We start from the raw sequence: 26,208 nt of genomic DNA on the forward strand, positions 1-26,208 counted from the left end.
GGAGATCCATTTCTTTAAAAACTCAATTTTCAGTAATCCGAATATAATTACAGGCCACATACATGATCACGCTGATTACTTTGAGTCTATACGATCTATTATGGTCTACCGAGTAACATGAAAAACTGGTTGAAATACTTCTTCATTTGTTAGTCTACTATTCATTTTATTTCATCATACTTTTGTAACCCTACATTTCAATTGCCACTAATCCTGTTCTCTCCCCTGCCCATATCACTCACATCTCTCCACAGAAAAGTAAATTCTCTCCATAAGCTCCAATGTCTTTTCCTTATGTCTATGTGATTGGCCTTCAGCATCAGGATGTCTGACAAGTAAGCTCCTCCTTTAGACCATGACTACACTGGGCACAGATCCCTAAAAATAAAACAAATGCTAATGTAGGTAAGGGGATATAGTTAATCTTGGTAACATGTAGTACTATCATTGCTAAGGATTGATAGAGAAGTGACCATAATTCCTGGAGAATCTTATAAGATATGTATATCAATATTGGTGAAAAACTGGAAAAAAAGAACCTGGGAATTTACTGCATACATCTGAAAAGTCTGTGAATAGCCAGAATTCATTTTTCAGACTCAAGAGGCCACCTTAATTACACTTAGAATTTAAAGCACAAAAATTTGCATATTAGTTTTCCTAGCACTGCTATGCATAGCCATGTTTATATGTTAACAGGACTAGGAATTATTACAACGTAAGTTATAAGATATGAGTCTCAATTAATTCCCATGGATGATGCTTTTTCAAGAAATTTGCAATTCCTTAGTGTCTAATTTTTTCAACAACCTCTTGCTTAAGTTAATTTGTTAATAAACTCCATGATATATGTACATACAGTTTAGAATGTAATTTCTGTCTTTTAGAGACTGATTGCTTGACAAAATGCATACTATACTATTATCATCTGTAATCTACCAATTAAGGTAGGTTTTGGAAGGACACAAGCTACCAAATGGTGCAGTGACGATTCCCTAACAAAACAGAACCTGGCATCCTGCATTACAATAAGCCTCTCTTCAATTTTGAATACGTCTTCCTCCCTTCATGCTGTTCAATATCCCTATCCTATTCCTACCCCTTCCTCATTGGCCTAATATTCTCCCCTCTTCAACATCCAATTGCCAATCAAACTTCTCTGCATCAATCCGTCCTGCCTCCTTTTGGATTTCTCCCAATGACACTCTCCTCCCCCACCATATCTAGCACTTCCTGCTTGTTTTCCTTTTCGTACACTTCACCTTCTCCATGCCAACATTTCAAAGGCCCCCAATCTATGCCCATCATCTTGCATCAATAACCATACTTCCATTCTCAACAAAACTATGCTCCATCGCAAAGTTTTGACGAGCCTTTTCCTCATCGTCTCTGTCATAAATTCCCTCCTCCTTGTGAAAGCTTCTTTACCTAATGCAATTCTTTTTGAGTCCATATTGGTTTGGGCATTTCGGTCCTGAACACTTACAAGAAAGGTAAATTAGAAATATTCCACAAGCTCTAGTTTATTGGCACTTATTTTAATGTTCAACTTACCTTTTATATTTCTCGAAAACTAACCTGACATCTTCCTGAATGACCATACATTTTCCATGTCCACCTATGCCTTTTGTGGGATCTAAACCAAGTTCACTTTCAAATGTTTCCCTCCTGAAACACTCGTGATTATATCCTCTTAACTGATCACCTTATCAACTTCTTCCTCCCAATAATTGCTTGGTGGTTCTGCTTTTATTTCCACTAGTAATATTCTTTCCCCCCTGGACTACTGGTAGTTGTTGGACTACAGGTAGTGTTGGAATATGACTGGAGGGTCCCGGGTTCGATTCCCAGGCAAGGCACTCAGAGCACCTGCGGCTCCACCAAAGCTATGTGATTCTTCGGGTACCAGGTCTTCCTGGGAAACCATAACCGGCACAGGGAAAGGAACTGCCCCCCCCTACCCTGATTTGTGAATTTCTCATGCCTGCGGGCTTAGTACTAAGTGAACTCAACCATCATCTAGCAAACCAACCTTCAGATTGATTACTGTGTTTGTTTTTTTTAAATATTCTTTCAGTAGCTTACTGTTTACCATCTTTCTTCCTACCTTGTTATTCTTTATTGTAGCCTCCTCTCACTGGCTCTCTTCCCCTCTGATGTTTATCATTCTATAGTATAGCTATCACTCCAGTAATCTACCACTATCTTTCCATCTCACCTCGCACAACCCTATGGCCTGTGAAATTCACAAGTTAGGGTAAAGAGGACAGTTCCTTTCCCTGTAAACATATATTTAATGTAGAAGGTATATTAATTTTATATGGTTAAGGGTGAAATTACTAAAAAGTTATGTGTAAAACAGGTAAAAAACCTATTGCCTTATGAAAACTATAATTTTTATGAGGCAGGAAAAAATCCTGGGTACTATGACATTGTTATTCTAGTGCTAAGAATCTGAAGCAGTCACAAGATCCCCAAATTCCAACTATGGTACATAAGAAAACTAATGAACTCTTTAATGGGAGCAACTCACAAAAACATCCACCAGGTTGTTGCACTATTAATAACTGTCACCCAATTACATATATTTAGGTCATATCATTATGCACTAGAGGACAATTTGTTTTTATTTTGTCTGGATTTCATTACACACAAATGATTACTTTAACATGATAGAATTCTTGTTTAGTATTTACAGTTTTACACTCTTAGCTTACAGCTTGGATGCAGTCACTTGAAGTCTACTGCAGTGAAATTACTAAAAAGTTATGTGTAAAACAGGTAAAAAACCTATTGCCTTATGAAAACTATAATTTTTATGAGGCAGGAAAAAATCCAGGGTACTATGACATTGTGATTCTAGTGCTAAGAATCTGAAGCAGTCACAAGATCCCCAAATTCCAACTATGGTACATAAGAAAACTGATGAACTCTTTAATGGGAGCAACTCACAAAAACATCCACCAGGTTGTTGCACTATTAAGAACTGTCACCCAATTACATATATTTAGGTCGTATCATTATGCACTAGAGGACAATTTGTTTTTATTTTGTCTGGATTTCATTACACACAAATGATAACTTTAACATGACAGAATTCTTGTTTAGTATTTACTGTTTTACACTCTTAGCTTACAGCTTGGATGCAGTCACTTTAAGTCTACTGCAGTTCTTCACCTCAGCACTAAAGGCAATAGCCTCCATGATGATGTAATACTCTCTCATGCATTGTTGTCTAATTTATGAAATAATCCTCTTTTGATCACCCACAGGGAAAGGTGTGCAGGAATGTGAAGGTAGCCACAATTGTATTTTTAAGAGCAAAATTCAGCATAAATTAAATATATCTTATCAGTTCAATTCTCATGCAAAAGATTAAAAGTGGAATTAATTTTCAATTCAGCAATTTCAAAGAAATTCGTTAGCTTTTGGAATTAATTTTTCAAATGTTGAAAATGTCAATAAATGTGAATGACTTTAAAACATAGATTGTGTGATATCTAGAGTCAATGCAAGCTGCACCCCATTGATAAATTTTTTAATAGCATCCCAGTGTATCAAAGCATCTGCCAACAGTGTTGATTTGAAGCTTAAATCATCAAAACTCCTTACATACATCATTAAATGCTCACACACTCCATTAAGTAACACAGCAGTTCATATTGCCCCTAAACCAATGAGGTTGTTTAGTGAATCTTGAAGATATCAATTTGAAAAGTGCAATTCCCAAGACCATTCTGAAACCCTGCCCTAAGTGCATGACATATTATGCCATAGGCATAGTTGCAGCTAATCTCTGCCCATCTACTCAACAATATTATGGTGGGCAACTATATCTCAAATAAGTTTTTTCAAGCAATTCTATAGCTTAAAATAAAAAGTCATCATTTAAATTACATTACAAATAAGTAAGGCATTTTATTACATCATGGAATTCATTACAATTCACAGGCACATCCTGTCAGCAGATACCAGAGGAGAGAGAGATGACTGGTGCACAAACCTAAATGGAATTTTGATGTCATTACAATCCTGGAAAGTCAAGAAACTAAGTCACTTAACTTAATACAACAGCTATTCTTTACATTCTAAAAAGTAATTCTCCAAAGTTAAGCTAATCATTATTTTAAAATATATGCATTATTCCCTCATCTGAATTGACACCGAATTCCAAATTGTAAATTGGATTACAATGCTATTAATAAAAAAAATTGTTTGACCTATTTCAGTTTAGAAAATGGAACTAAGTGGATTAATTTGTGTTCTACGCACCCATTCCACATTAGTAAAAGTATTAAGCTCCATACTATAACTGAAATCTACACAGTGCTTTTACCATTCAATTAAAGCAAGTAGCATATGAACAGACTGAATTTATAAGAGGAACTATGATATAAATAAGTTGCAATAGAGATATGCATTACACATAAATAAAAAAAGAAAGAAAATATATTAACTTGTTAGGGATGAGATCTAACTGTAAGAGTACATGCTGAAAATAAATTTTCAAAAGTGTAACATAGGCTTTGTGGTATCATCAGCTGCAAAATAAAAGAATAACATGCACCAGTCATTATAATGCAGTCTTGGTTTTGGACACATGGCGATTGCAACAAAACTTCCAAATGTACCAACAGAATCCATCATCAATGACTGGATACTCATTCTGCTATAAATCTTTTAAATTGCCGTAAACATAATATCAGATTTATTTCCACTTTGGTTTCCATCCCCACAGTTTAGAATGTGTTATGTAAATGTCATGAAAAATGACAATATTATCATACCACCATAATTGTTAACTCTCATACAGTTACTCTCTTCAAAAATCAACTTCAGAACCAAAAGGACTGGAAAATTCCATTTTTCAACAATTCAATTATGAGCACAATCTCAGGCTACTGACTGGCTTGTGACTTCAATTTGATGTTCTTAAGCCATAAGAAACTTCAAATATTGCAAATGTCAATAGCTGTTAACAGAGTCATTTTAAACGGACAAAATAGATATTAAAATCACAGGTTTTTAGTTTCCACGATGAAACTGTTGCACTATTTACACACACACTCATTAAAAGCTTCCAAAATCCACAAACTTATATCCATACACGTTCACTCATTCACAGGTTGCAGTAACTCCTCTTCAAAAAAGTGATAAAACATTACTCGGTGACGACCAAAGTGGTCCTCCTGAATTTTAGAGCTTCTTTGAAACTGCTAAGAGTTCCACCAACAACTACGTAGGCAATTAAAGCAGTGATAACCATTACAATATAAGCTGGTATCAAGGTTGCAAAATAAAGTTCCCTTCGATTAAGTAGAGTAAGACAAGACACAAGCATGTGACTTCCAAGAACCCAAAGTAATTGAAAATAATTGTTCTTGTCGACCGCAGAGAAGAAAATTACCCCCCAAAACGTGTGTAAAAGTATAATGCATAACGCAGTGGCCGCAGATGTAATGAAGAACATGTCTGTTCCATCACGCAAACCCATGGTTCCAGGTCCAATGGCATCAGCTAACACATTCACCAAGGAAAACGCTCCACTCATTACACCAAATCCAAGGCCAGAAACATATGCTAACACATGTTTACTGTTGCTAGCATGTGTCCCTGCGTCAGTGACCCGACGCAAACCCATTTCAGCTTTGCACAAAAGTTTATAGATAAGAAACCTGAATAATTCCTGAAAAAGCACTGAAAACACTAGGCCGAAGGCCAGATAGCTCTTAAGAGGAATCACCATAAACCATAGTATGGACGAAAGTAACAATGATAACAGCCAGAAGAAAGCACTAGCTATTAAAATAATAATTCTTATAGGATCTTTAGCTATTGTGAATGTGAACATAGCAAGAGGAGGACCAAATGCTATGAATGTACACCCAAAAAATTCCATTAAAGTCATTGTGGATGGTTTGGAAAACAAAATATCCAAATAGGCCTCCCGCTAAACAATAATAAATCACAATGGTAGATTATTTTTATTTATTTGTAAATTCGAATGGCTGGTGTATGCTTTTGAATGATATAAGGCTTATGTATTGAGGGGAGCCTGAGAACTTCAGTAAAAGAAATTGCAGGTACAATACATAGACGAGCATCTGAAAGAAAAAAAATACTTTCAATGATAATTCTTTTATGCGATAGAAAGAACTCTTCTAAGGTTTCCTGAGATATCATAAAGATTTGTTTCTGCTCAAGGAATTATTCTACCTGTGAAACTAGCATTCATTGGCACACGATGACTGGTGGAGAACTAAGCCAATTCTCTTCGCAGTTTCCTCCAAACCGCTCACACGCCACCGAATATCCCAGAGCAAAAGTTGTTCATATATTATTACTCATCCATCACAAGTCTTGATACACTAGCACCAATAGCTTGCGGAACATGAATACGATTGTGCGATAGGATTTTGACTATCGACCGATCGATGTTATAAACAAGCGGAACGACCACTCGACTGAATTGTGCTTCAATGCGATACAATTAGACGAGGGGATTCAAAGGGTGTTCTTAGTGGCTTCTTGCATTTTTTGGCCTTTGTTACTACATTTTATTTAATGGTGCGAAGCATAGGTTATTCCACGTGTCTTTTATGTTATTTAGTCAAGATCCACGGGGTAATCAAGAACTGCAACTATGTCAACGAGCCATTGCGTAATAGAAGTCCGTGGCAAAAGAAAGACGAAGTAGTTGATTATTTTCGCTTTACTCCAATTATCATGAAAATACAGGCAAATGATATACCACTTCATATCCGTACAAAGGAAACGACCATGCCCTTCAGGTCTCGGGTGGTGCGCAGCATGTCAAGAAGGCAAAGGACAAGGCCATTACAGAAAGTGGACCAATGCAGGAGCCGGGACAGCAGATATCGATGGAGGAGAGGTTTCAAAATCCTGAGTAAGTTTAGTCAATATAAAGAGGGAACATTAACTTGCCGTCGTCTTTTTCCTTTATATATATATGTGTGTGTGTATGTATATATATATACTCATATATACATATATTTATTTATTTATATGCATATTTACATATATATGTGGGTCGCGGTAGTCCAGGGGCAGAGCGTTGGACTGCTGACCGGAGGGTCCCGGGTTTGATTCCCGGGCAAGGCATCTGCTCCACCCAAGCTATGATTTTTCGGGTACCAGGTCTTCCTGGTAAACCATAACCGGCACAGGAAGAGAAACTGGCCCCCCTACCCTGATGTGTGAATATTCACACGCCGTTGGGTTTAGTAGTAGGCTGATTACTGTGGTTTTATGAATAATGTTTATATGATAAAAGTACGAATAAGATCGATCGGATTAGGAAAATATGTTACGATGAGAAACTCTGGTATTACAGCGTTTTCAGAAAAAACTATCGTGTTGGCAGATTTGGACACGAAGAGAACAAGCCAGAAAGAGTTGCTGCAAAAGAAATCGAGTTTACTTTTGCCACCGAAAAATTAATGATACTGTGAACTATCGAAGAATCTATGATGAAGCTAAATTCTCACACTATTTGTAGAGATTTGGACCAGAATAATGTTAGGGAATTAATCTCCCGAAATCATCATTTACATAATGGCTTTTGTCTTTAATTCGTTATCATAATATAGATGCAATGTTAAAGATATCATACCTGTATTTGTTGGCATTGATCTATTGCCTTCAAAAACAGTCCATATTGTTTTCAACTCTCCGCAGTTGTATAAAGGTCAGTGTCCCAGGCATACGCCACATGACGGCTCTCAAGTTTATGAAGAGTTAGTGACCTCGAAAATAGCAAGGTACTTATTATCTGCACGCCCCCATAGGCCGAGCGTATAGGTACTTCACTAAATCTCTTCCTCTTTTAGGTTAGTTCCAGCGCAATGTCATTCCCTCTCCGAAAAGGCAAGTGCATCCCCATAGGATTTAAAAACATTGTTATGCAAGTTGAACACGTTATAGTTAGAAATGAAAGCAGTTGTGTTACTTCTAAGCGAAATTTCTAATGCATTAAATTGGACCATGGCCTTACGAAAGTAAGACAAATTAATGGCCAAGCCACAGATTCGGTCTCATTCGGCTGAAATTGTGATATACGCGGTCTGTGCAATAAATGCGCGAACTGCTTTAATCTGGCGGCCATGACGCGGACTATAGCCCCGCCAACTAGTGGCGCTAGTTGCCTGAGACCCAATGAGCCGTCTGTGCTTGGCGGGTCGTCGAGCTGTGCGTATTGTTCCAGTTGTGTTAGTTTCGGTTGCCCTTGTTTTTGCTGTTTGACGAAAATGGAAATTGACGAAATCACAGACCAATGAATCAACATCAAGTTTTTTGGTGCACGACGCACCTGTACATTCAGCATTGATTGTTCGCCAGTTTCTGCCAAAATATTCATTCACCATTCTTGATCATCCTTATTCGCCACATCTCGCCCCCTGCGACTTTTTCTTATTCCCTAAATGCAAAAATGTGATGAGGGGACATCACTGGGTGGAAACAATAAAGCAAGAAACGGCGAGAAAACTAAAAATCCTAACTGCCGAGGACTTCCAAGGGTGCTTTGAACAGTGGAGAAGTAGATGGAATAAGTGTATAGCAACGAATGGAGAGTACTTTGTAGGTGACAAAATCGATGTACACTGAATTTTGCGAAATATAGTTTCAATGGGCTCAGTTCGTGTATTTATTGGACACTGTAGTATACCAGGTCCATCGAGAAACATCGATGATAATGCATATTGGCAATATTATCCACATAAAATCTTAATATAATTGCATATACTGACCGTCGATATCAAGGGGAGACTAGGGTTACAAATCGTTGACCTCTCTAATTGAGCTCCGAGGTTTGGGGTGCAAAACGGTTATCTACAGAGTAACCTCGACGTCTGGGTTTATGCGGTCCTCCGTTCACATGTACTCGTTTATTTGAATATGATGAAAAAATAGAGCAGTAATAAATTGAAAAAATATGCTTAACATTGAAATCGATCACCATACCTTAAAAGATTGAAGGTAATGCGGTATTCGTGGCTCTAGGATAACTATCAGCGTTGATAGATGTTTTGGAGGTCGGTGTTTTTGTCATCCCGTACAAAAGATTATTTTGACCACGCCAGCCTTGTGGAGAAGGAGCAAACATATAGGGTTCCATGACGGTTTTGGTCTACTTGGGACATGGACTTTTCTGCGGCCTAGTTAACCCTATGACATGCATTAATGTAAGCATGCATACCATAGGCTTAACCTAATAAGCTTTATGACTTGAGGGGTGGCTTTACGGTGAAGATTCCAAATTCCTTATTTCTAATATCTTTCAACCAATCTTTAGACGAATGAAGGAAATATTGTTGCTGTAAACGGCTGACTGCTTGGGGTTACTTTAGAGCCTCTATGCTAAATCCGTATTTATGGAAAATCTGATAGGCGAAAGGATTGTAAAGGTTTCTCAACCAAAGGAAGCGTTGTTATAAAAAAGGCAAAGTCTTAATTTAATCTCAATAAAATACGCTCGACATATACTCGCCTATTTGCTCCGGCATTATTGATTCATGTGAGTGAATTAATGTGTGTACTCAAAAACTTAGTACGATAATTTACTCATTTTACCCACGCAAAACTGATTTTACCAGCTTAAAACACTTATCCAAGAGGATGATCTAGCGAAGTCCTTAGCACATACGACTTCATTGCTCGATTTAATTTTCTCCTGCGGTGAAAAATGAGGCAAGAATGGTCCCGGTGATTTATTCCGCCGGAAACATACTCTTATACAATTCCCCTGGTTGATGCCGTCAGTAGCCATATGCTAGTCTCAAAAATTAAGCCGTGCTTGTTCCAGTACTAACCCCTTTAAGGCAAAACCGCGAAGGTTTCTCATATGAAACTGGCATGAAGCAGTATCATATGTAAGCAGCAGTAGCATACTCTTACGTGTATACACGACCGCCTGCATGCGTCCAGCTGTTCAGTGGCAATTTAAAAGTACTTATATTTATTTTATTCCAGTTCAGAGATGAACTTTCTTCGTGTCCGAATGCTTCTATCAGGAATATTGATACTTCCTGACTATGAGTAGATGAAAAAACTTTAAGGCATCTTCAAAGAAACTACGGTAGATACCGCAACAGTAATTTTTAGAGGAATCGTCCGCTAAGTGTACATTACGGTGCAACAATTTCAAAGTGTAAAAATCTTTCGCCTTGACCGGTAGTGGCTAAAGCACTCGGCCCAACAACGAGGGATACGGGTTCAAATCACGGTCAAGATTTTTATGCTTTGAAAATTATTGCATTTTAACATTTATTATTACAGCCTTACTGCAGATAACTTGCCGATTAAACGTAGGTTTTCACGGACCCTGAAATCTACAAAACGCCGTGGACTGCCAAGCACTTTCTCTCAAGTGAAAATCCGTATGACCTACATTATTTCCTTCTCCAGTTCTTCGTGCCATCTGCCTCCCTCCATGCCGTCCAACATCGTTTATTTCCTTCTTCCCCTCCATTCACTCTTTCTACCTCCTAATCCCACTCATCTACATTCTCTCTTCTCCTGTCATAACGAATACGGTAAAAGAAGAACTTCTTCGTCATGCTTGCTCTCTATACAGGTTTTTTCTTCCTGAATCCAAGTTTAAAAGCCTCCTTTGCTCCTCGGGTTTTGAAAATATTTAACACCCCATACCAGTTTTCATCTATAGCTTCCGTAATTCCATTTTCATCAACTCCCTCCTATAACATGCTTCTTTGACCACAACTTTCTCACCTAATGCCGTTGCCAATTAGACTATTTGCCTCCTAAAAATCATCAGTTTCCAGTTGCGATAGATTTTTGGTCTACGAAATTAGATAAATTGACCTGTACTTCTGACGCACTACTTCTAGACTCTTTTTTGAGATAGGAAGATAGAAATTTAAATCGAACGAGAGATGGCTAATTCTTTCGACCACATTACTTTCTTTTTAGTAGTACGAATAATTCCAACAAATCTCTTCCTTCCATTTTCCCCTGAAGTTAACTACTCCTTTGGTGACTATCTAACTACCTTGCTGATCTTCATTTCCCATGGTGCTTTCAATATCGCCTTGTCTGGTCGGTCCGGTATTCCTGGACCAATTTTCCCTCATCTTTGTCTCGTTACTCTCTATATGTAAGTTAAGTCAACTAATCTCTCTCCCACAGATTTTTTTTCATTTCAGAAGAATCTCTTCGGTTCCATTGATAACTTTCTTGTCTTATCTCCAATGGATGGAATCGTTTTTCATTTCTAATCACCGACAGTCCTTCTGACTTCTTGCACACTGCGTTAACTTTTCTATCTTAGTCAGCAATTTCCCCATATCATCGCACTACTCTTTCCACTTCATTTTTAAATGTCTTCCCATACTTCTAAACCATCTCCGGTCAATAGGGGGGAGACCAAAGGTCTATTATATCTTCTGTCCCTCTTGTTATCTCTTTTATTATAACATACCCCATTTCCTCATTGTTCCCATCCCCTTGCCCTAATTTAGAATTTGCTTAAATGCTTCTTCTTATTCTTGCATTTTTATTCTAGTTAAAGCTTTTATGTTACATGTTCGCGCCCTCCTTCCTATTTAAATTCAATAAAAATTTGAATGTACGTTTGTTAACCACTGAATTGCAAGCCACAATTGGGCTAGCTCCCGATAAACCAAGTAATATAACGCGATAAACAATAACGCTTCCACAAAGTATGCATCTAGAGAGTAGTTGGTCTTAAGTGGTATGCATCACGCAATTGCAAAAATTCCGGTTATCCCCCTCCCAATGCAAAACTGTCAATGTTGCACACTTTTTGAAATCGACGACTAAAGATATGATTGATAAATACCATCCGGTATCCTTACTGCTGGTCATTTTAATCATTTTGGAACGCATTATTCATAATGGCCTAGTACACCACACCCTTCCTTACATCTTATCCTACCAACATTATTTCTCCCTGGTGATTCATCTCTAACTAATCTTGGTATCTTTCACTATCACATTGCTTCTGCACTTGGGCGTAACTTTCAACGTGATGAAAGCGGTACTTATTTTTCTTTGGTCTTCGATCCCGTTAACAATAGCCTTCTAATTCATAAGCTAAAGCATTGTTATAATATTAACTATGCTCTGCTATCTGTCATCGACTACTTCCTTGACTCTCGGGTTCAGCGCCGAGTGATTGACGGCTCGTCATCTGCATACCCGTCCCATCCGGGGTGCCCGTAATGGAAAAGAACGTTTGCTGGAAAATATTAAACCTAATAAATCCTCAGGACCCCATCAAATACCTGCTCGTATATTTAATGAACTAGCGTCAGAAATTGTGCCATAGCTATAAACATATTTAAGAAATCGCTATCAGATCAGAAGATTCCCAGTGATTGAAAAACGGCTAATGTTACACATATACTTATAAACGGAGTGAAGGAGGAGCAGGGCAATTACAATCTATTTCCCTCCCATCTATGTCATGCAAAGTCATGGGACATACGTATACAGGTAGTTTCCAGTTCGATGGCGAGACACGTCGATTGTCAGGAGTTATTGATGAAAAACCAGCTCGGTTTCTGGAAGGGTAAATCCTGCGACACGCAACTTGCGTATTTTTTTCATAATATCCTTAGTTCAAGAGGGACCAATGTTCCAGTGGATGCAGCTTTTCTGGATTTCAAAAAGATTTTCTACAAAGTACCTAAGAGTAAATTGCTCAAAAAGCTAGAAGCCTATGGCGTAGATAAAAATATCCTCGGCTGGATTAAAGACTTTTTGAATGGTCTGGTACAAAGAATAGTCACAGATGGCGTTAGCTCTAATGCAGTATAGGCCACCTCGAGTGCTTCCCAGGGAAGTGTAATCGGACCCCTTAAGTTACTTCTTTACGTTAATGGCATAAACTCGGTATTCACTAGTAAGATATTTGTATTTGCTGACGATGCAGTAGTTTACAAATATATCCATAAACCTGCGGATAAAGTAGCTTCGGCAGATGACCTTAATGCTATACAACGTTAGTGCGACACTTAGAAATTTGAATCAAACTTAAAAAAAAACACGCAGTGATGAATTTTTGAATGAGAGCAATTCCCTGCAGAACTCCTACGGTGCAATGAATACCGAAATAGAAAGGATAGACTCGATTAAATACGCGGTCTGCTCAAAAAAGTATCGCAACTTTAGTGTTTTTTCAAAAATTATTTATTTATTTATGAATATTTTTTAGCCCCCTTCAAAATAATCCCCATTAGATATTATACACTTTTGACAACGTTTTTTCCAATCCTCGAAGCACTTCAAAAAATATTTTTTTGTGATCTTAATAAATGAAAAAGAAACACTTTGTTCCAATCCACCACTTTATTACAGGTACGACTAGTTTCGACGCTACGGCGTCATCCTCAGGTACAAAGTTTTAAGTCACAATCATTGTATATATACCCTCTTCTGGAAAGGGTGGGGGAGTTGTGGGAAGAGGGGGCGGGGAGGGGAGTACGGGGGTAGGTACGACAGAATGTGGGAGAGGGTAGGAAACACCAGGAAAAGCGTTAGTGAGTTTGGGGGATTGGAAGGTGGGTTAAGAAAGGGTTTAAGGGTGGGTTAAGAAAGAATTTATTAAAATGAACTTCCACAAAGTTGAGGCTGAAACTATTGAAATAATTTTTTTGTGATCTTGTTCAGCTCCTCCGTCGATACAGTCTTTATCTCGTCAATCGTAGCGTAGCGTCATTCTTTCATGTGCCTATTCAGTTTCGGGAACAAGAAAAAGTCACTGGGGGCCAGATCTGGGGAATACGGTCGCTGCGGCATCATTAGTGTTTTTATTTTGGCCAAAAATCTGCGCACAAGTAACGCTGTGTGAGCAAGGGCGTTGTCATGGTGAAAAAGCCAATTTTTGTTCTTCCACAAATCCAGGGGTTTGTGACGGATTGCTTCGGGCAAATTGCGAATAACTTGCAGGTAATATTCCTTATTTACCGTTCTACCCTGTGGCAAGAACTCGTGATGTTTCACTCCCCTGCAATTGAAGAAAATTGTAAGCAAAACGTTCGCATTCAACCGAACTTAGCGCGCTTTTTTCGGTCTTGGCTCGTGCTGCAGATTCCATTGGGATGATTGAGCTTCAGTTTTCACGTCATAACCATAAATCCATGATTCATCACCAGTTATGATCCTCTGGAGCAAATTTGGGTCGTCGCGGACAGAGCCAAACACCTCATTACTAATGTTAGTGCGTTGCTGTTTTTGGTCTAAATTGAGCAAATTTGGTACGAATTTTGCGGCGACCCGTGTCATGCCCAAGTCATTGGTAAAAATCGGATGGCAGAAGCCAATCGATATGTTTAGGTCCTCAGTAACTTCTCTGAGAACATTTTGTACCACCGATAAACGTTGCTTCGGTCCAAGGAAGCTTCTCCATATGCCACATTCAACATTTGGAATGCGCCCACGCACTTAATTTCGTTTTTCACACAAAATTTGATACAGATTCTTTTATCCAGTTTTTGGAACCGGCAAACATCGAAGGCAAGCCGAAACGCGTCCAAGCAAAACAGCTGTCAACAATTAACTGAACCTTCAAAACAGCCGAACCTTTCGGCATAAGTGAGAGACACAAGTGCTAACATAATGCCCCAAAATATCGAAAATCAAATATACGTAGCCCGCAAAAGTTCAAAATTCTTGATACTTTTTGAACAGACCTTGTATCCTGGAATTTTTTCCCAGCCTAAGTTGTTGGAAGTTATTTGAAAGGCAATAATTGAGAAATTTCCCCACCACAATTTGGTCATTGCGGAAATCAATTTCCTCCACGCACAGACAAAGTTATTGTTCACTTGCCAAATGGGAGATAAATGTAATCTTGATATCCCCCAGGTCCTCACTCTCACATCATTTTTAGCTGGGACAACTTTTATTGTTACCCATGAACTTACTTGATAAAATTTAAGCCTACTTTGACTAATTCCTCCAAGCCACGTAGTGTATTAGATCAAACGCCAAGGCTCTTGGCGTACATTGAATACGCTTCGACATTTTAATGTAGTGTGGCAATATCTCTGTTGAAGGTGCTCCTGTCATCATCCCATAGCGCTGCAAATATCTGTAACGCTCCCTATACCTCTGCAATGGAAGGGTTCATTATAGAGCTTTGAGTCAGTCTCTACCTAAAATGTCTCTCCCAGGCTCTGCAATAATTTTGGATGGCAAACATGAACAACTGGAATACATCAGTCGGAAAACGAACTTGAACCCAAATAATACCTGCCGGCTTTATTGAATATGTCGTATTCTCCTAGTAGATAAATAGATAGTCGTCTTTATTTTGGGGCGAGATGGAGACTATAGAGTCTCTTCTACCACCTAACCCCTCGTGACATACAGGATCACATACATGTATTTACAAGATTAAACTTATAGCTAAATATTCACAAAGTATACATAACTAGAAATAAAAATAATGCATGCATTATCTTAGCACTAGCATACAGCAACACGATATATTATTTGCCTTGTTCAATTACTGCCTATAAAACAATGTATACAACATACATACATGCAAGACATACACATACCCATACATGGCAGCAATCCTTGTACAACAATATTCGTGGATATATTTCGGAACGCCAATACAAAGAATGATGCTCCCGCGAAAGAAAAAGAAAGGATCTCGAGCTCTGTTAACAGCTGGATTTTTACTGGTGGGTTAACTGGGAAGTTTGTCATGTATGAAGTGCGCGCTTGAATGATGGAAGATACGGTGGATTAGTTATAACGGATGACACCACCTTCCATTAACGACATGCTGTGACGGCAAATTACTGGTCGTATGTAGTTGTTCTGTCATGAGGAAAAACGAGTTTATGATTACATCTGGTATTTAGTTTATGTATTCTCTCAAGTCAATTGAAGACATTGGCAAATACTGAGGGGTTTTATAATTTAGTATTTGATAGATTAAGGACAGCACATTGAGTTTCCAGCGAGAACCCAGAAATGGGCAGTTTAGTTTGTTAAAATATTCTGTAATTTGATCTGTAATTTTCAAATTGCAAATGAATCGTACGCATGAGTTTAATGCCCTTTGTAGTTTTACCGACAGCTCGTTTGAAAGGTCTTGATACGCTTAGTCTCCATAATCAAAGTGAGGAATAAGGAGAGGTGAAACTATCTACTTTTTTAATGTGATTGGCTGATAATTCCTAAGGGGGTGGAGGGATTGATCAACGGTCCTGCAAGTTTTGAAAACTTGTGGAGACCATGAAAAATGTTAGGATATCCAATCTCTATAGCCTACGTTTTATTCGAAATTAGGCTAACGAAATTTTGCGTGCTCTCTCTTGCTATGTTACTGAGGTCAAAATTAATTTGTTGTATAGCGAGAGGAAGGTTATCAACTGTGATGCTTCGATATATCTGGAGGTCGTCTGCATACAGGTGATATTTTGGGTGCTGAAAAGATGAAATGTCATTTATGTACAACGAGAATAATAGCGACTCACCGATTGAGCCCAGCGGAACACCGCGCGAGATATCGAGCCATGAAGAGAATGTGTCACCAGCCACCACTCTTTGTCGGCGTCCCGAGTGAAAAGAAGAAATCCATGCAGTGGCGGCTCTTGAAAATCCAAGGCAAGTAAATTTAGCCAGTAATATATCTTTGTCAACGGAGTCAAATGATTTGTTTAAGTCAAGTAGGACAAGAATTGTGACCATCTTGTTATCCGTAGCTCGTCGAAATTCATCAGTTGTTCTGACCAAAGCTGTAAAAGTACTGTGAGCCTTGCGCAAGATCAGATTGAAGTACATCTAAAATATTATGCCGAGACATGATATCTGTTATTTGTTCATTAACAAGTTTCTCACAGCTTTGGATAAGGTAATCTGGAGCTTCGTTTTTTTTATTTTTTAGAATCGGTCGAATTAATGCATTTTTCCACAAAGAAGGAAATCTTTCCTGAGATCGCGAGCAGTTGAAAATATTTGTGATGCATGGAAGTATGAGAGGGGTTAATTTATGCAAAAGAAGAATAGGAATTCCATTCGACCCTTGTGCTGTGGATTTAATGTTTCGTAATGAGTCGCGAACTTCTAATAGTGTTACCGGGACAAATTTAAATTAATGGTCGTGGTGGTGGATTTTTATTTAGTTTATCGTGGAGTGCTTGTAGAGTACTGATTTTTGTCAAAATATCCACTGCATTTGATAGCAAGATGAATCTATTGGTCAATGTGTCGAACGACTCCGAAGAGGGTAGAGGGACATCGTCGTTTTTACCTACGTGTATTCCGACAGATTTAAGTTTACTTCGGAGGTTATTTGGCCCTTACTTTTTGCTAGCAAGTGAGTAAACATAAGTTATTTTTGCATTTATTATCTCCGGCTTAGCTTTTTTCTTAAGTTTCTTATATTTTTCAAAAAAGGTTAAGTTTTTTGAGCTCTTAAAGGTGCGGAAAGCGTTGTCGCGTGTAATCGTGAATTTTCTTGCGTCTGGTGTTAGCCAGGGTGCTGGTGGTTTAGAAACACGTATAGTTATTACCAGAGCGAATAATTACGGAAATTAGATTAGAAAAGAATTTAAAACGTCAACTTTTTCTTCGATATCATTTAGATGTTCAATATAACACCATGAAAGCGATACAGGGGCATTAATGAACCATATTCATCTGCATAAGATTCAAGGTACGATTACGATTAAAGGTTTGCTTAAACTTTGGGGTACTAATTGATTAGAATATGCAGATTTAGCCATGGGAGGAGATGCCAGGAGCAGTAAGTGGACCATGAGGGACTACTTTTCCAGGGTTAGAAGTGATGGCTAAATCGATCCACTGGGAGGATGTTTTAGTTCTATTTGTTGGCTCAAGTGGTAAGACATTTAAATTATAAGTATTAAGCATATTCCGGGGAAACGTGGTGTAATGGGAAATTACATTCGAATTATAATTGGCATTGAAGTTCCCTTTGATTGTGAAGTGTTCATACTATTCATTGACATATTTTGATATTGCTTCATCGATATTAGACTGGTGAGCAATTTTTGGAGGCCTGTAAATAACGGCCACGCAGATTTTTTTGAATTAATAGTTATTTCCAAAAATATATATTCAGGCCTTCTGGAGTAATTGGTTTTGCTTACAATTTATAACTTGGCTTTTAAGTCACTTCAGATAAAAAATCCAACTCCCATTCCACCTTTTGCAAAGCCACCGTTACGTAATACGTTGTAATTGGGTATTTTTACGGAACCTCATGAAATCGAAGGCTTTAGCCAGGTGTTATATAGTGCAATGATATGAAATTTATAGTTCTAGAGTATGGAGCATAATTCGTGGAAGTGAGCGGGAAGGCTTTGAATATTCAGCTGAATCATTTTTAAAGAACGCGGGAATGATTTAAGTCGGAGCCCAAGGAGTGTAGAAGTGATGAGTGGACTACTTTGAGTACTTGCGCGAGAAGTTTGTGGGTTTTTGGGAGGAATGTGACATTGAAATGCGTGGTGGAAGCTAGAAAGAACGTACGGGGTGCGTTCCAAAAGTAATCCAATTAATTTTCCCGCACCACTCCTACTGGTCGAAGTGGGATCGAACCGCTTGGAGTAGGTAGGGGGGACCCCCTCCCATCGCTAAGCTTTGCCCCGAAACCGGTCTCAAGTGCTCTGCAAGCTGTGAAAGCGACAGGACATCAGTTATTGTAAACCTCTGCACGCCGACCGCGTCACGAAAGACCAAGCTAGCGGAGATTTCAATTGAACTTTTGCGACGTGTTGAAAATGAACCTGATTATTTGGACATCATCGCTGGTGATGAAACCTCGGTTTTTTAATGCGACCCCGAAACAAAACGCCAAAGCTCTGAGTGGCACACCGACCAGTCTCCCAAGCCCAAAAAGGCAAGAATGAGTAAATCAAAAGTGAAAACAATGTTCATTGTCTTTTTCGACAGTAAAGGACGCCTTCCAGGGCGTCTTCGAGGACCTCTCGCAACGGTACGGTTATGGCAGAGTCGCTGGAAAAATGTATCGAGGCCCAATGACAGTACTTTGGAGAATTTTAAGAGTTATTACCAATATTTTCAATAAATTACTTTTAAAAAAATAATTGCAATACTTTCGAAACTCACGCTGTAAGAAGGAACGTGAGGGTCAAGATTGTAGGGAGTAAATAAAATTGGAGATGGGAGCAAGTAAAATTGAAACTGAACGATGAGGATTCCTCCCACGATTTCTTCCATTCCGTCGTTTTTCTCCGCAAGAACCCTCAATGTACAATTAAACATTATAGAAACCTCATGGCCAAAACCCCCTACTGGTACTCACTCGAGCGATCCTCTGCTTACGCGTTGCTTTGAGATTCTCTAAGTGGTAACATTAATCATATCAGAATTTATTGAATAGTAATCTGTCATCATGCTACCCTTACGCCCGCAGAGTAGCAAATCATCTGTCAACAAACCACTTCCTCTCGATGTCACCGCATCTTGCGATTTTCGCAGAGATCGTCCATTACTCTTAGCAGCGTCATGCATTCGGTTTTGCTACGCCGTTGACCACGCAGCCATTCCTATCAGAACGCAGATCGCCGCCGCAAGTAAAAACACATCGCACTCATCGTCGTCTTCGCTGTCTTAGACATGAAAACGACGGCACGGATATAACGGCGGCACAAAAACGCCACGCCAAACCGGGTGTACGAAAGCGTATCTTTAAGATAATTCATGCGCCTGGTTTTGCGTTGCCGCCATACCTAGTTTTCATATCTGTGGCAGCGCCGAAAGAACGCAGAAACCGGTGATGACCCGTGCGTTGTGTTTTGATGGGACTCTGAGCATAGGAAATGTTAAACAAGATATGCTCACTCACTCTCGAGAGATAGGAGATGAACTGATGACATACAGCGAGCGTCGTAGTCCTGATTGACTGCGCAGTCTGAGGTACGGCAAAACCGGATGAATGAAAACGTAGCTTGACTCGATATTCAGTGTCTTTTTCTCTCACGCCACTGCAGCTTCCATTGCTTTCCAAATGTAAAACTCTCTCGCGGTCTCCTTGTACCGAAGCTCCCATGTCAATTGGGTATGATCAACAGCGTATTCCGAAATTTTCGGCCAAAAGTTCTGCATTAATACTTGGGCAGCTCACTGAAGGCTAGGACCACCGGCTTCTTCGGCCCGCAAAAATTCCTCAGAATGGTATATGGCATTTTCCTGATAGAGGAAAGTAAGACTGATTTTATTTGTCGCCTTTTTCCCCGATCACCAAGTCGGTAATAAAATACTACCTTGATCAAAAAGTTCCCGGAATAACCACCGTGTGGCGCTCCCACCGTTCCGATTTGAGTTCTGTTTTTTTTGTTAAATTGGTACATCTGTTGTTGATATTCCCTTTAAATCTTAGTGTCATAACTTGACATTTGCAAAAGTTACGTAGCCAAGAGTACATCTATCTCTGTGTGTGTTGGCGATTTTTTACAATTGCAGAAATGGATTTAAATTTGCAACAACGAACTTGTATTAAATTTTGCGTAAAAAACGGATTTAGTGGCGCACGGACGTTGGAAATGTTGGAAAAGTGTTTCGGCAACGATTCTCTAAAAAAAACGGTCGTTTACCAGTGGCACGAGCGGTTCAGAAGTGGTCGTGAGTCAATCGAAGATGATGAACGCAGTGGCAGACCATCGACATCGAAAGTCGGTGAAAAAATTGATAAAGTAAAAGAAATGTTGGTCAATAACCGCAAATTAACCATCAGAGAAATAGCGGAGGACTTGAACATTGCCTATGGATCCGCCCAAGACATTGTGGTTAATGATTTGGGTTTCCGTCGTGTAGCAGCAAAGTTGGTGCCAAAAGACCTCAATTTCATGCAAAAAAGAGACCGTGTTGACGTCGCAAAAGACATGATTTGCGAGGCTGAATCCGATCCCACATTCATCAAAAGGATCATTACTGCAGACGAGACGTGGGTTTATGAGTACGACACGCAATCCAGACATCAGGCAAGTGAATGGCGTTCACCAAATGAGCCGAGACCAAAAAAACCACGTCGTTTTCAGTCAAAAAAGAAGGCAATGCTGACGGTTTTCATGGATTACAACGGTGTAGTGCATCATGAATTTTTGCCAGAAGGCCAGACAGTAAACAAAGAGTATTATTTGGGCGTTATGAGACGTTTGCGTGAAGCAATTCGCCGAAAGAGACCAGAAATGTGGGCAGAAAACTCGTGGATTTTGCACCATGATAACGCACCGTCGCACAGTGCTATCATTATTCGTAATTTTTTGACGAAAAATGCAACAAATACCATCCAACAGCCACCGAATTCACCTGATTTGGCTCCCTGTGACTTCTTTCTGTTCAATCGAGTTAAAAAACCATTACGGGGAACGCGTTTTAGCAGCCGAGAGGAAGTAATGGAAAAATCGCAGGAAGCACTGATGGACATACCGAAAACCGAATATAAAAAATGTTTCGAGGATTGGATCAAGCGCTGGCATAAGTGTGTTGCAGTCGATGGGGATTACTTTGAAGGGGACAATATAGATTTAGATGAATAAACTTGTATTTTTAATTTTCTGAATAAATTCCGGGAAATTTTTGATCAAGGGTATAGCCAGGGTCACAAATGAAACGTGACCGATCCGCCTTTATTCACCACATCTATGTACTTGCCGTGCTGATCATTTCAGCCACTAAAATTGGTACTCCTAGAAGCTTTCACTTAGCCACACAAATTACACGAGACTGGTTTATTTACCTGATATATGAACCATTATAATCCAAGACAAGGGTAGAAGTTAATATTAAAGAATCTTAACTTGGGTATCTGTTAATGTCTGAGTAAACCTATACGATGGAGTTTGACAATATCAGCCAGCAGTTTTCTAATAAACGACAAATATATATTCTTTCGGAGTAAATTCTAATGGTTATTGGTCTTTTGCATCCAAAAAATGATACCTTTAGTCTAATGCTTGACTACCTGAATGATTACAGGTCAAACTAACGAGCTCTAGAGGATAACACCCGCAGATGAAAGAGTGTTAATCCAACTAAAGTTGCTTACCCTTCCGCATCCCATTGGTAGACGAATTTTGACGAAGAACAAAGCCAGTATTAAGAAAGATACGTAAGTCTGAAGGTCAACCCTTGACCAGAAGTCTGACAACCATTCACCCTGTGTGAGCTTACTGTTCTTGTCTCAACGTATATGAGGCCATGCCTCCTGCGGCGATGAAGGACAGATCACAATTTTTAATACTGTTTTGTGCCTCAAGGATCGATATCAATAAATGAAAAACGAAGACAGTTGTGGACTACAACTGCTAGGAGACCTCACCAGGAAATCAACAGAAACTCGTTTCCATTTACGTGCTGGCCATTTTAACATTAGTATCAGTAGCATACACCTGCATGTTTTAAAATACAGGATGAAATAGAATGATAAATATGGCACCTATTGTATTTATACGCGCAGAAAGAGAAAATACAAATAATATTCATTTCATCTTGAAGATCATTGTTGAAATTTTATAGGATACATCTTCCTTAAATGAATTCCATCGCCATGGTAGCGTCTGCCTGTGAAATACTGTCTGAGGTTCTTTTAACAAATTCGGAAGCTAAATATCATTTTACCGTTTGCTGGAGAAAGTAGGACCCTGACACGACATCAGCATGAGAGCCTGATGCTCACGAAGAAAATGACCTTTTTAATTTCCCTTAAAAATTGAAACTCAATTAACTTGTGACGGAAGTTTCCTCTTCCATTATTTCTTCGAATGAATATATTTATTTTGAGCAAGACATTTTACTAATCCAAGTCAATATTCTCAGGCATAGGAAACCCCCATATCGTTGGCTCGGAAGTTTTTCAAATATGGCGATCCCAATGTAATATTATTAGCCGTGTCAGCCATAGTTATCTCCAATATATTGTTGATAATAAGAATACAAGAAGAATGTCAACGTTATTTGCGGAATTGATTCTTTCGTAGTAGTGTTTTTAACAGTTAAAACGATATTATTGTGTGAGCATAGCAGTTTCTGGATATACCCAATTAATCATATGAGGTTTGGTCTAATTTTTCTTTTGTTATTAGGCATATCCTTTAATTGCAATGCAAAAATTTCAGGGCGTAAAAATAATTCGCCTTGACCGGGATTCGAACCCGGATCCCTCGATGTTCGGCCAAGATCTTTATCCAGTTAAGCTATCCAGGAACCTTCTTAAACTCTGAATTTACTGTTGCGGCATCTCCCGCAGTTTCTTGGAACCTTCAATTGTAATTTGTATTGTGCCCGATTGAATCCTCGTACGCATTGTTCTTTGGTTTATTATTTTTATAATTGTTTTTCTATTTCATAATGCATGCAAATATTTTCTTAGTCGTTGAAGTGGATCTTCTTTGCCATGCCATGCATATTAAAATTTTTGTACTAGATTCCAAATTGCTCCCACATAGTTTAGCGTAGCGTAGCTTAACGCACTGAATCATCAGCTGTCAGATGTCTACCCAAAAGGGAATATTCTCAACTTAATTTATATTACTATCAGCAGCGTAAAGGTGGTTAGCCGAACGGCCCTGACCTCACGGATCACATTTGGCGGTAATAAAACACGTCAGCGGAAGATAGTTGCGGGTGACCTGGCACAGATAAATAAGGGATGAGGGATAGGAACATCTCGCATATGCACGTAGATAGTGTGAAGGTATGCAAAACTATTTAAAAAATGAACAGTTCGTGAATTACTTTTTATACTCTGTTTTGATATTTGTTTGAAGTTGAAAAGGATTCTTTTTGGTTGGCAAAGAATTCCAAATAGGTTTTTAATTGATTCCTCCGAATGTAGGAACCTAACCCCTATATTTTCGAAAGACTTCTGGTTTCATTTTAATGGATAAAAAATTCTCGCCCTTCTTTCCGACGTAGACACGGAAAATTTGGCTGTGAAAATATATATTTCTCATAGCCCAAATTCCTGCGTGGAGCTAGGAAGGAAAATCCTCAAGCTTTTAAAATCTTGCTGCCAAAAATTTACCATTTAATTTGAGTCAGATTCAGACGTTTTGGATACCCGATCAACATATTCACTCAATGTTGCGTCTTTCAAAGGGGGAATAAGTGTCGTGGTAGTTCAGCGCCTACCACCTATTTGACGAAAAAAATTCGCCATTCCCACTCTAACGTATATGGTCCACCAATTCCGTAGTAATTCAAGGATTTATAATTTGATATTTTTCAATTATGTATTTCTGGATGACTAGTTACCTTCAATGATAGTAACTAGACTCTAAATTATATGAATTGGTACATAGGGCTTACAATCTAAAAGTACGTATTACGGGTGGGAAACAACTTCTTGTCGGTGCCCATCACCTAACATCGAAGTCGAGCTCGAAGTACGTAGATGCCGTTAAATACCTCCAACCGCCTGAACGTAAACCTTTAACGTAGACGGTGACCGCAAATAAATTTGTATGCTTGTAGCATGGATTTCACCCCAAAAATAGAAAGGAATATGGTTGGAATTAAGATATTCATTATGTCCTTTTATGTGGAGACGCAACCATAGACCCGAAGCTCGGCCAATCGTACAAGTGGCGAATGCATTATCTAAATTTAATTTCCAACCAAACATACGAATTACTGCTATCTTTTTCCGGAGTACAGGCGTACTTAATGACTCCTATGCACGGTTATTTTCGCCATTAAGATAATTCTCTTGCGATTTGAAATAAGTAGAGAAAACAAGGTATATTATCTTCTGAGCTTCAGTCTACACGGGCAATGAACTCTCCCACTTCCACAAACATGTTGAGTAACTGCGGGCCAAAAAATTGATCGAAGTTCACGAAAGCCGCAAACATTAAGTAAACTTTCATTAATGACTTAGAAACTTGTCAAGAAACATATACACGATATGAGTCATAGATAAAAACGTAAGCGGCCTCGTGAAATGAAGCGTTTTCATTGCCGTAGACCTAGAGGCCAAGGCCAGTCGAACCGCAAGGCATTGTGTGGGTACTACTGCTCCGGTTAAATTTTCTAATGCAAAGACAACACTGACAGCATCGGCAGTGGAACTTGCATGTCTTGCAAAGAACACGTGACGGCATTTTTTCTAACAAAATCCGAACACAGTCATACATTCGAACTTCGTACACATATCTCCGGAAAAAAAGTCCTGAAGTAATTTTTTTATGTTCCTTTTAGTTTCTCAACATTGTCCGTCTCCGCAAAAACTCGTTCGTAATTAAAAACGGAACTTTTGAAAGTTGATATCCGTTCCGAAACCACGGGAGTCGCCTAAGGTACCCGAAAAATCGAGGGCGAGGAAAGCAACGAATGTCTGAAAGCTCCCATTAGGATCGTCCTTGTACCATCAGGTAGAGGAAGGGACGTCGAGTAGAGGGGAAGTGACGACGCTAGGAAGTCCCCCCACTCCATTTCCTTCGGCCAGCCTTGATTGATAGTTTTAAAGATAGTAGGGGAGGGGTGGGTGTTCTGGCGGAAAGACAAATATAAGGCAACAGGTATAAATGGGTGCCGAAGCAGGTATAAAGAATTCATTTCTCGGTCTAAATTGGTTCTGTTCCACGCGTTGGGAAAGTTCAATCGTCGCGTAGCCCAGCTTACAGGTCCTGTATATCGTAGGTCCCGAAGACTCTTGCAAGCTCTATTGCGAATTGACGGATTGCGATATCCAATGCGTCCAGATTGAAACATTGACTCGGTCTCTTGTTACGAAAGATAAAAAACGGTACGTGCGGTCCAGCAGATCAAATAGTTATTTTCAGTGCCTGAGCGGTCTTTAATTAAATTCTATAAGGGTTCACCCGAACGCAACGGACTATCAGGGGTAACCATAACGTGCGCGTAGAAATGCCAGACGGAAGAAGTATTTCCGTATTAACTTTTTTGATTCTCCTGTCGCTATTTCATGAGGAAAGCGGCTCGAATGCAAGATTTTATCCAATGTCAGTGTTCGCACCATTATTTTCGAGCCCTGGAAAGAGAGTACCAGACATAGAATCTATGGATGTTCCGGACAAAGCATTTACTGTTTACTGGAATGTTCCCACGTTTATGTGTCGAAAGTACGGAGTTTTGTTTGACCTTAGTGAATTTGGTATTCAGCAAAACGAGAACGATGATTTCAGGTAAGTGATTTTCCTTTTTTTATTGATTCAAGTTTTACCTAATTAAAATGCA

At 39.0% G+C, this 26,208-nt stretch overlaps 2 protein-coding genes across 3 annotated transcripts in view; one reads left to right on the top strand and one right to left on the bottom strand.

Moving 5' to 3' along the window:
- Nucleotides 1–3,643: 3,643 nt before the first annotated feature.
- Nucleotides 3,644–6,401, bottom strand: aph-1 (gamma-secretase subunit Aph-1). The gene is made up of 2 exons (XM_071588434.1): nucleotides 6,217–6,401; nucleotides 3,644–6,104 (listed from the first exon to the last, which is right to left on the bottom strand). The coding sequence occupies exon 2, from the start codon at nucleotides 5,906–5,908 to the stop codon at nucleotides 5,162–5,164; it is 747 nt and encodes a 248-aa protein (XP_071444535.1). The 5' UTR covers nucleotides 5,909–6,104; nucleotides 6,217–6,401; the 3' UTR covers nucleotides 3,644–5,161.
- A 283-nt stretch (nucleotides 6,402–6,684) lies between these two features.
- LOC139690123 (hyaluronidase-like) overlaps nucleotides 6,685–26,208 on the top strand; it is a 40,823-nt gene continuing 21,299 nt past the window's right edge. Inside the window, exon 1 of one of the 2 annotated variants that reach the window (XM_071587370.1) lies at nucleotides 6,685–6,907. In XM_071587370.1, the coding sequence (XP_071443471.1) occupies nucleotides 6,855–6,907 (53 nt within the window). In that variant the 5' untranslated portion in view covers nucleotides 6,685–6,854. Of the gene's footprint in view, nucleotides 6,908–25,591; nucleotides 26,157–26,208 lie in introns of those variants that run through there. The other variant, XM_071587369.1, reaches the window with a different exon arrangement.

This window comes from Hetaerina americana, unplaced genomic scaffold (genome assembly GCF_022747635.1).
Source record: "Hetaerina americana unplaced genomic scaffold, ioHetAmer1.1.p SCAF_3, whole genome shotgun sequence".
NCBI classification, from domain to species: Eukaryota; Metazoa; Arthropoda; class Insecta; order Odonata; family Calopterygidae; genus Hetaerina; species Hetaerina americana.

Excerpts from the sequence above, each read along its gene's own strand:
- aph-1 (XM_071588434.1), bottom strand. The coding sequence starts at position 5,908 with ATGACTTTAATGGAATTTTTTGGGTGTACATTCATAGCATTTGGTCCT.